This window comes from Papio anubis, chromosome 9 (assembly GCF_008728515.1).
Source record: "Papio anubis isolate 15944 chromosome 9, Panubis1.0, whole genome shotgun sequence".
In the NCBI taxonomy this organism is placed as follows: domain Eukaryota; kingdom Metazoa; phylum Chordata; class Mammalia; order Primates; family Cercopithecidae; genus Papio; species Papio anubis.
Genome location: NC_044984.1, coordinates 60,891,689 through 60,903,696, shown reverse-complemented (window position 1 = coordinate 60,903,696; position 12,008 = coordinate 60,891,689). Strand labels below are relative to the sequence as shown.

Genomic DNA, 12,008 nt, shown 5'->3' with positions numbered 1-12,008 from the left:
AGTCTGAGGCAGAAGGATCCCTTGAGCCCAGAAGGTCGAGACTGTAGTGAGCTATGATTGTGTCATGGTACTCCAGCCTAGGTGACAGAGCAAGACCCTGTCTCGGAAAAAGAAAAAAAAAGTACAACAAGAACACAACAGCCAATCTGATACCAAAGACAGCTGTGGCTGCAAAGTGACTAAGGCAGGTAGTGTAAACAGTGTGAATGTGCCAGACACCTCCAGATGGATAGAGCAGACAGTGTGAGATTATCATCACACTACTCCTAACAGCACACAATTTAAAACTTAGGAATGATTTATTTCTGGAATTGTCTACTTAATATTTTCAGACTGCAGTTAATTGGGGGTAACTGAAACCACAGAAAATAAAACTGCAGATAAGGAGGAATTGCTATAATCATGACCCAGAGGAAGAACAGCTGCACCACAGTTTTTCCTAGGCAAAATCAGCTTCTTAATTTTTTCCCTTTGCCATCAATATCTCATTACAGGAATGGCAAAGCCAACTTTCTTAATATTTAAAAATTATTTGAATTGGAAAACTTACAACCTACCCAGGAAGAATTAACAAAGTCTTCACTAGCAATGAAATTATGAAGGGCCCGTGTTCTGTTTGCCACTTAAGCCATTTTAATTCAACATGTGTGTAAGTTCTGTGCAATAAGTACCATCCAGGCTTTGTACTTAGTGACTAGGTTTAGGAAAAGTATATTTAGTATGTTTTATATTGGTTCTTTATGGATACATTCATTTCTTTTTTAATTTTTAATTTTTGTGGGTACACAGTAGGTATATATATATATATGATATATCCATTTCTGAAGCATGAAAATAGCTTCAGAACACATATTGTCAAGTAGTAATAATAGTAATTATAACAGCAATAGCCAACAGATTTTGATTGTACCAAATGTCTGGCATTATAAAGAACTTGACTTACATTGAATTATTTAATGCTTTCCACAAGGAGTGTCCACATAGCAGAGATGAACTTTACTATCAAATAGACAAGTTCAAATCCCAGCTCCACATTTTACTAGCTACATGCCTTTGAGAAAGTTACTTATGCTTTCTATGTCTTAGTTTCCACATCTGTAAAATGGGAATATTATTAGTTCCTACTCATAGATTTGTTATGAGGATTAACTGAGTTAGTGTTTGGAAAACATTTAGAATAGTGCCTGGCACTATCAAAGTTTTCAATAAAAAGGCAATCAACACTACAAGATAGGCATTTTTTCTCATTTTACAAAGCCTGAATTCAATATCTGAATCCGGGCTGCCTGACTCCAAAGTCCATATGCATATTAATTGTGAGGTATACTGATGTATGATTGCTGCCCTGCGTTTATGCTGTTCTAGCACCACCTCTCCTATTATTAGCTATGAACATGGATGCTACCCTGAGATAGCTTTTTGCTCTTCCATACTAATGAGAACTCAGGTTGATTATGAAGAGTTGGTAGAATTCATTTGTTCAGCAATGACTTATTGAGCATTTACTATGTTCCAGCCACCACTACGTACTAGGAGCCTGGGGGACATGAGTAGAGTTTATATTATAGCAAAAGACAGGTAACAAAATAAAACCATAATAAACAAATAAATTATATAGTATGAATACTATGAATCCTGTGGGAAAAAGCAGTGCAAGGAGAGGGATTGGGAGCGCTGGGATCAGTGTGGGAATGCAATTGCAAATACGGTGGTTAGGACAGCATCATTGAGAATGTGAGATTAGTCAATGACTTGTGAAGGAGGTGAGGGAGTTAGTTGTATGGATTTCTGGGGGAAGAGAGTTCCAGGAAGAATGAACAGTCATTGCTAAGACCAAAAGGTGGGAATATACTTAGGGTTGTTATAGAAACATTAAGGAGGACAGTGTGGCTATAGCAGAATGAGCAGTAAGAGAATTAGGAAGTGGGGTCAGAAATGTAAGGGGCTGGGGCATCCTTGTAGGTCATTGGGAGGACGTTAAGTTTTTCTCTGAATGATACAGGAAGTCACTATATGGTTTGGGGCAGAGGAGTGACATGATGTGATTTATGTTTTCAGAGGCTCTCTGGATACTGTGTTGACAATAGACTATAAGAGACCAGGGTAGAAGCTGGGAGATGAGCTAGAGGGCAGTTACAGTGATCCATGTAAGAGGTGGCGATGGAGACAGTGAAAAGCAGTCAGATTCCAGATCTATTTTGGAGGGAGAGCCTACAGGATTGCCTAATGGATTTGATGTGAGTTGTGCAGAAAAAGAGAAGCCAAAGTTAACCCCAAGGTTTTGAGCATGAGCAGCTGGAAGGACGGAGTATCCATTAACAGGAGTGGATAAGAATGTGGGTAGAGCTGATTTGTGAGGGAAGGATCAGCAGTTCATTGCTTGAAATACTACATTCGAGGTGCCTATTTGACATGCAAGAGGAAATGTCAAGACCCGAAGATATGATTTGGAGTTTGAGAGAAAGATCTGGACTGTAAATATACATTTGAGAGTAATGAGAATATAGACGGTGTTCAAAGCTTGGGGACCAGATTAGAGGACTCAGGAAGCATGTGCATAATCAGTCACAAGTTCGTATTCTTCACATAAAATCTAACACCAAAGATTTAGTAGTCATTTTACAACAAAATCAATTTAAGACTATGTTCACAAACCTTGCTACAACATTTTTTCATTTCCAGCAAGGCTAGGCAATAAAATAGAGTGTAAAGGCTTGGACTGTGTCAGTAGTTAAATGGCAGCTTTGCTCATTTCTGTCTTTGTGACCTTGGGCATGTTATTTAAATTCTCTCAGCCTTCGGTTTCTAATCTATAAAATAGCTATAGTAGTTGCAGGATTTTTGTAATGATTCAATGTTATAATCACATAATCATTGTTGAGACCATTTCAAACACTTTGTAAGTAACTAATAATATTAGCCATTATTACCATTATTATACTGAAATGGTATATAATTATACCATTATTATACTGTGTTTTTTTGAACTTTACATGAGTCAGTTTGCTTTGAAATCTCTCTCTCAAACCATTGCCAAAGACATAAGAGAAACCAGATGTCTAGCTCTAATGCTCTTTGATTACACATTTATATTCCTCTGGGCCTATCAATAAAAGGCAACCCCTTCCTAAAACAAACTCTAAGTGTCGTTTTTAGGCAAAGGCCAATAGAAGATTTGTCCAGTGTTATGGGTGATTCAGAACTAGGGGTTTCTAGGAAGACTTGAAGAAGGTCGTGCCAGCCAGGTGGAGAGAGGAATATTTCAGACAAAGGGTGCAGCAAGAAGGGAAGATGACAGCCCAGTGCACAGGTTAAACTACAGATAGGGAAAGACAGACAGGGGGCTGGATGTGGTCGCTGACACCTGTAATCCTAGCATTTTGGGAGGCCAAGGCGGGTGGATCACTTGAGGTCAGGAGTTCGAGACCAGCTTGGCCAACATGGAGAAACCCCGTCTCTACTAAAAATACAAAAATTAGCCAGGCATGGTGGTGGCTGCCAGTAATCCCAGGTATTTGAGAGGCTGAGGTAGGAGAATTGCTTGAATCTGGGAGGTGGAGGTTGCGGTGAGCCAAGATTGTGCCACTGTACTCTAGCCTGGGCAACAGAGCAAGACTCCATCTCAAAAAAAAAAAAAAAGAAGAAGAAGGAAAGAAAGAAAGAGAGGGCTTGGAGATAGATGAGGCCAATGAGGCACACAAGGACCAAACAAGGGCCTTATAAGCCATATTGATGGAGTTTGGCATCCAGTGGGCCATGAGGAGCTCTTAAAGGGGAATGGCATCATAAGATCTGAGTGTTTAGATTTATCATTGTAGGAGGCCAAATAGAGAAAAGACCAGAGGCTACAAGCCCAAAGGCTGTTACAATTTTCCAAAAGAGAAGTGAGATCCTAAATAAACATAGCATTAGTAGAGTTAGAGGAGAAGATGGATATCAGAAATGTTTAGGAGTTAAAACCTATCGTGACTTGGTGATTACGCAGTACCATCTTTTTCTCCCTGACACAATAAAGTGATGGAAAAGGGGGGAAATATGTTTAAACACAAAAGTGTGCATTGTTTTGATGGAAATCAAAAGGGGTCTACTCTCCCAGAATAATCTGTCTCTTTCTATTATGTTTGAAGAAAGTAATAAGATACTTGAGTTCAGAGTGGTTGAAGGGATTAATTAGTTCCCCTTTCACTTAGCTGAGACTGCTAGAGTAGAAACAGGCCATCCACAGCTGAAAGTCCGTAAGGAGAACTGACTGCTAAAAGACAAGCCACCCAAGGCCAAGACTGGTAGCTCTGTCAGGATCACAGCAGTTTGAGGCTCAGCCAATCACAGAGTTCAGAAAGAACCAGGAGAGAGAGAGAGAGAGAGTGTGAGAGAGAGAGAAAGCGTGTGTGTTTGTGTGTGTGTGTGTGTGTGTGTAATGTGATAGAGGAAAACTGGTTTGACCTTGGCCCTTTCTGAGATTCAGTTTCTTTATGAAAATAAAATGATTGGTCTACATAAGCTCTAAAGCTCTTTCTGACTTTAAAATGATGTGATCCTTCGAGACTGTAGAGAGACTATTACCAACCTGTATCTTAGATATATATGTATTAAAAGTTGGTCTAGGCTGGGTGTGGTGGCTTACACCTGTAATCCTACCTAGCACTTTGGGAGGCGGATGCAGGAGGATCCCTTGAGCCCAGGAGTTCAAGACCACCCTGGGCAACACAGAAAGACCCTGTCTCAATTAAAAATAAATAAATAATAAAAATAAAAAGTTGGTCTAGAGCGGTGCCTTCAAATTTTTTGGTCACTTAACTCTTAAAGAATTTTGAAATGTTACATAATTCTCATCCATTTTTAGTTAACATCTAAAATTATCATAAGCATAAATAGTTAGAAAGGATGCAATTCCTAGCATATTATTTGTTTTATATGTCTTTAAATTCTGTTTTCATGTAAACCTTGGAGCTACAGATTTACCTCATGGGCATTTAATGGAAAACAGTCTGCCTTATAATCTGATTGGCAAAGGCAGTCTTCACTGTTAATCCATTAGCTAACTCAGATGAGCTTCCTATCATAAGGAGTCATTTTAAACTCAAATGTGTAAAAGCATGCCCCTGTGACAGTCCTCTGACTTCTCAGTTCTGAAATAGACAGATGGTGGTGGTGGTGGTGGTGGTGGTGAGGAGGAGGAGAGAGGGAGAAAGATAATCTCAGGTCTTCTCCATGTAATTTACTCTGGGATTCAGTCTGAGGGAACAGCAACTACCTGGAGGAAGCTCTTCCTGGGGCAACGGCAGAGGGAAAACAGGGCAAGCGCAGCCATGTAAGTGCAATTTCAGTCTCTGCTTGTGTCTCTTAACAGCCTAGTGGCAAAAGTAAGTCACATGGGCAAGTGCAGCATAATGAGGTAGGAACGTTCACAACTCCTATTCTCCTATTGAGACAGGGAATAGGGAGGCAGGGAAGGAGTTTGTAATTTCAAAAACCTCATCTACCATAGGAAAATAACTGTATAGAAGTAGATGCATATCCACATATAGAAAGAAGGGACAACAGCACAACTGACAGGCCGAGGTGAATGTTTACATTGTGAACTTGGTTTCTACCTACCCTTTGATCCACTGGGTAAGCCCCTTAATTGGAACTTTGTGTACACATACATATGTATGAGTCATTAGTAAAATTTACATGGCAATGCAGGATGTCTGGTACTGCACATGAAAACCCAATCACGAAGAGCCAGCCATGCAAATAAAAACGATAAAGACCAAATCTATTTCATTAATTGTATTAAAATGCAGTCAACATTCAAATGTATCTTTGTAAATGATGGAGAACAATAGTGTAGATAATCTAAAGCTGTAGAAAATACAGAGCCTTTATACTGACTTTAAATTTGATTGTAAGATTTTGTAGTCAGCAAGATTTAGCTAAAGCAAAATCAAAATTGCAGTACTTTGCATTCCCATAACAGATATGCCTCCAACAAGGACTGGTGGCCCAGAATTAGAATTCAGTTGTATATCATTGAAAGCTGATTTACTGAGTAAATGAAATAATATGTGTAAACCATTTTTGCAGAGTTCTGAGCACACAGTAAATTCTTATTAATTATTTCCTTCCATATCCTTTCCTTTCCTCACTTACCTAGAGAACAAAAAAAAATTATGTTCTTAACCAATTTCTTCAAGTGGCTTGTTGAGCCGTGGAAATAAGAAAACATTTGGAATGAACTCAATTTTTTTTGTTTAATTAAAACTGTACCTCAACACTTTCATCTGTTTGTGAGTACTGCTCCTAGTTGATTAGTCTAAGCTGAAATTCCCCTGATAGCAAGAATATGACATTTAATTAAATCAGCAGTATACCAAAACATTTTTCAACTGTAGGTTTATGTTGTTTTTCATCCGATCCAAATTTTTATAGTACTTTATGTCCCAGCCAGATAGTGGACAGTTTTATGAATTTAAATATGTACTTTTCTTAATCATGTTTGTTCCCTTGAGGGTTCAGAATTTCTGATGATTAAAAATAATTGTAATTAAAGCCTAAAACTACTTGCTATTTCTGTAGGAAAAGTTGTTTTAAACAATGCCTTTGGATTCTGCCTGTGTGTGTGTATATGTGTGTGTGTGTGCGTGTATATATATATATATATGTATTTTTTTTTTTTTTTTTGAGACAGTCTCACTCTGTCACCCAGGCTGGAGTGCAGTGGCGTGATCTCGGCTCACCGTGGTCTCCGCCCCTGCAGGTTCAAGTGATTCTCCTGCCTTGGCCTCCAAAGTAGCTGGGATTACAGGTGTCTGCCACCACGCCCGGCTGATTTTCGTATTTTTAGTAGAGACGCGGTTTCACCATCTTAGCCAGGCTGGCCTTGAATTCCTGACCTTGTGACCTACCCGCCTTGGCCTCCCAAAGTGCTGTGATTACAGGCGTGAGCCACCGTGCCTGGCCTGCCTGTATATTTCTTGCTGATAGTTTTATCTAATAAACCCTTCAGGATCTAGTAGGAATGTAAAAACAATGTGTTACTTGATAATGAACATGGCGTTAACTAGGTACAAACTGAAAATAAAGATCTAAAATTCTCCTACACATTACAAGTCTACGAATAAAAACATCCCTCTGTGCATAATGATAAAATACCAATTTGTAGAAGTTTTATGGGTTTTTTTAATGCAGAAATAATGTATAGTACAATCAGCATGACTCAACAGGTTCTCGAAAGCAATCTTACAGAATATTTTAGTAACTATACCTTCATATACCTTATACCGTCATACATGTATGTAATGTGACTAGAGATTGCAGCTTGACAATACAATTCCATTTTGTTAAATGAAAGCGATAATCACGCAAACACAACATAAGCATAATGTATCAAGTAAAATTAAGTCAATCTGTAGTTTCTTAGATAGTAGTAGTATTCTGAATGTATTTAGAATTTCTTTTGCCCTCTAAGTTTCATCTGGGTTGCTGTGTCTTAGTTTAATAGCTATTTATGTGTCAGAACATCTATTAGCATCAGCCTAATTATTGATAGCAATCTGAGAATGGTAATTTTTCTTCCTGTGCCAGTTGCAAAATTAAAATAAATACAGAAGTTATTTTACAAGTGTTACAAAATATTGTTTTTGCATTTTACAAAAGGAAAACAATTCTACTTATATAAATACTGTCTCTCTTGTTAGGTAGAGTTTAAACAATGTAAATATCACCCTGTTATCTAGAAACTAACTATATAGAAAGAAATGAACTAGCTATGATTTTGGTTACATTTGTATCTATATGAGTCACTTATACAAAAGACTGTTTTATGATATTTTTACGTCATTACAGTTTTTTAAACATTTTCTTTGAAAAGGGACTGTTGCTTATTACTCAAAATTTATTTGCAACAAGGATCTGTAATATTTTATGCCACATTGAATGATTTAGAAATGTTATGATGACTTACAAGTTATATTTCCTTCTCTCTTTCCTTTATTCAGCTGTGCAAGGATCAAGTGTTATTTTCCGAACCGTGGAGGTCACATTACATAAAGAAGGCAATACCTTTGGTTTTGTAATACGAGGTAGGTGTTGGTTAGAAAAATCTACTTAAAAAATTATTTCCATAGGTTTTCAGGGAACAGGTGGTATTTGGGTATTTGGTTACATGCATAAGTTCTTTAGTGGTGATTTGTGAGATTTTGGTGCGCCCACCACCCGAGCAGCATACACTGAACCCAATTTGTAGCCTTTTATTCCTCACCTCCTTCCCACTTTTCCCCAAGTCCTAAAAGTCCCTTGTATCATTCTTATGCCTTTGCATCCTCATAGCTTAACTCCTACTTATGAATGAGAACATACGATTTTGATTTTCCATTCCTGAGTTACTTCACTTGAAATAATGGTCTCCAATTCCATCCAGGTTGCTGCAAATTCCATTAATTCATTCCTTTTTATGGCTGAATAGTATTCTATTGTATATGTATACCACAGTTTCTTTATCCACTAGTTGATTGATGGGTATTTGGGCTGGTTCCATATTTTTGCAATTGCAAATCGTGCTGCTATAAATATGCATGTGCAAGTATCTCTTTTATGTAATGACTTCTTTTCCTCTGGGTAGATATCCAGTCGTAGAATTGCTGGATCAAATGATAGTTCTACTTTTTGTTCTTTAAGGATCCCCACACTGTTTTCCGTAGTGGTCATACTAGTTTGCATTCCCTCCAGCAGTATAGAAGTGTTCCCTTTTCACTGCATCCACGTCAACATCTGTTTTTTTATGTGTGTGTGTGTGTGTGTGTGTTTTTTTTTTTTTTTTTGTATTATGGCCACTCTTGTGGGAATAAGGTGGTACCACATTGTGGTTTTGATTTGCATTTCCCTGGTCATTAGTGATGCTGAGCATTTTTTTCATATGTTTGTTGGCCATTTGTATATCTTCTTTTGAGAATTGTCTATTCATGTCCTTAGCCCACTTTTTGATGGAATTGTTTGGTTTTTTTCTTGCTAATTTCTTTGAGTTCCCTGCAGATTCTGGATATTAGTCCTTTGTTGGATGTGTAAGTTGTAAAGATTTTCTCTCACTCTGTGTGTTAGAAAGATCTTCTCTTCTTTAAATAAACACAACAATGAATGGCCATAAAAGTGGAAACCAAATGTAGCTCTATTTTTGGTTCATTAATACAGAGCAAGAAGCCACTGTTTATAAACCTTGTCAATTCAGTCATCCTATACTTTTCAACATATCTTTTGTCTTTCCTTTTATATTTTTCTATATCACTGAATCAAAAATGTTGATTAGTATGCCTTGATTTGATTTAATACACCAGAATTAAGGGACTTTATTTAAATAAATTTCTCCAGAAACACATTTGGTTATTGTAGCTTTCAAAAAATGGATCAAAGATTCTAATCTCTTGGGTATCTATGTGCTTCAGCTCAAGTCATCATATTATAATATGGCATTGATTATAACAATTTCAGGTGACTCCAACTTGTCATTAAACTACTAATTCTAAAGTATAATTCTGTCTTGCATTATGTTTTCTTATTAGTAATTTTATTCCGTAAAGACTATGCCTACATTAACAACTCTCAATCTGTAGTATGACAATGAGGTTCAATAGGGAGCTATATAAACATCAGGGAATTTTTTTTCTTTCCAACTTTTATCTTGGGTTCAAGGGGTACATGTGCGGGTTTGTTACACGGGGGAATTGCATGTCATGGGGGCTTAGGGTACAGATAATTTTGTCATCCAAGTAATCATCATCATACTCAATCAGTAGTTTTTCAATCCTCATCCTCCTCCCACCTGCCACCCTCAAATAGGCCCCAGTGTCTGTTGTTCCCTTCTTTGTGTCCATGTGTACTCAATGCTTAGCACCCACTTATAAGCAAGAACGTACAGTATTTGGTTTTCCACTATCAGGAATATTTTAACAGTTCACATTTCTTGATTGTTTTTGTCTTCACCTATAACATTTTGTACTTCAACAGTGTAAAAATTCTATCAAAATTGTTAAAACATTAATTAAAATTAAACATCTTAATAAATATGCATGAAAGAATAGAAGAGATGTGGATACTTGTACAGATTTGTCTTAAGTGATTGAGTTTTAAATAGTTGCTTTCATTTTATCCCAGTCACTTAGCAAATCAATCAGTCAAATGTTTATTAAGCACATGTCAACATGTCAGCATGGAGGGAAGTACTATTGAGTCATAAGACAAGACCCCAATCTACAAGGAATTACAGTCCAGTGAATTTAAGACATAAGTTGATAGAGTGCTCAAGTGAGTAGTAGAGAGAATGAGGAACTAGGAACTCATTGAGAGGTTTAGACTTGTAGTTATTACATTTTTCTGACCAAGGCCTATTTTTAGGTGGAGGAACAGAGCCCAAGATCATTTACCCTAACCATTCCTAAATTTCTGTTTAAGATAACCAGATGAATATAGTGAAAAGTCACTGTACAAGTAATTTTTGGCTAAAGGGTGATATATACAAATCTGTTTTGCAATACAGATATGAATGAGAAGGTTCCTCAATCACATGCATACAAGCCTAATTATTGAAACACTATGCCAAAAAATACTGCTGTTGCAGATATTCATAGATAGTGACTGTATGGATAGTCAATAATGAATCAAATTACTAATAAAAGAGCTAAACCAAGAGTAATGTATTATTAAGAAATAAACAGAATAGAAGCAATTGAAATGTGCAACCACCTCAAGACAACTGATGATGTGATGTTAGTAAAACACCCTTCCCACAGTTTGCAGGAATTTCAATTATCTGTGTGTATGCCCAGCAGTTTTATAATATGAGCTTAGAACACTGCCTGGTATGTGGAGGCACTTAATAAGTGAATGATTGAATGTTGCCTAGATTTGTGTGGACATCAGACTTCGTAGTATTATACTGATTTTTAAAAACTTAGTTACAATAAGCCAGTATTGGTTTATGAATACCACATTTTGATAGGCCTTAATAACTCCGTTAATATGTTGGTTGAACATAAACGTTTTTGGAGTTTTGCATAATTTCTCAATGAGAATCAAATAAAGAATTTATATTTTTAGATTAGTTTGAGGTCCATCTGGAGGATTTTCCCTGTTCAAAAGGTGGTCACTACCCATCACTTAAGAATCACTGGTTAATCAGAATGAGTAAGTGCTATGAGTAAATATTAGTATGGCAGATAAGATGTTTTGGCATAGATGGGAGTTGAGCTAAACTTAGATCAGTAGAAAATACCAGGACAGCCAGGAAAGAGAAGTTACTGCAGGTAGAGCATATCTATTTAGTATGGGTGAAGTTTTTCTTAACCTATTAGAATGGAACTTGCAACGTTAAGGTTTTAGCTGATGAATGGAATTATATTTCTAATGCTCTAAGTCACAAGTTCTAAAACCTTTATTCCCTAAACAATAGAACCTTGCATCCATAGAGTAAAAATGATGTTCTGGCCTAAACTTTGGAGTGTTAAATTTCAGTTAATGCAAGCAAGCCAGAGGAGATGAGTTGGGCTGATAGGAAAGGCACTCTGCCATGAAGTTGCTTTACACTTTAGACAAGGAAACCTTCTCTAGTCATTGTCAAATGTAAAATTGTAGGTGGGCCTAGTCATTTAACATATGCTGCTTGATATTCAGATTTGGTCTGCACTGTGTCTCTGGCATTGATATTTTCAAAAAGCATCCCAGTTGATGCTAATGTACACCAGGATTGAGAATGTCACTGGTCTCTGAGTGGTTCCTGTTTTGCCTTGCTGCTACAAACTTCTAGAACCTAAGTGAGTCACACAGGAAACTTCGTTCATTACAAATCACAGTAAAATGCCACATATCAAGAAATATACAACTATCTCACACTTTAACAGGCATTCAATGTTACATTTTGAAATTTGTAAATACAAGCCAAAATTATGGAATGATTTATTGCTATCTTTGGCCCTCATCCTTTTCTCAATCGATTTTCCTTTAGGGAAAAGCAAACCTATTCTTTATGATCACCT

General features: G+C 37.0%; 1 protein-coding gene across 11 annotated transcripts in view; it reads left to right on the top strand.

Annotated features, from left to right (window-relative positions):
• The window catches only part of GRIP1 (glutamate receptor interacting protein 1), a 720,325-nt gene that overhangs the window by 541,239 nt on the left and 167,078 nt on the right, over window positions 1-12,008 (top strand). For all 11 annotated transcript variants that reach the window (XM_031651086.1, XM_031651082.1, XM_031651081.1 and 8 more), the window contains one exon: window positions 7,983-8,066. In XM_031651086.1, coding sequence (XP_031506946.1) covers window positions 7,983-8,066 — 84 coding nt within the window. The remainder of the gene's footprint in view (window positions 1-7,982; window positions 8,067-12,008) is intronic.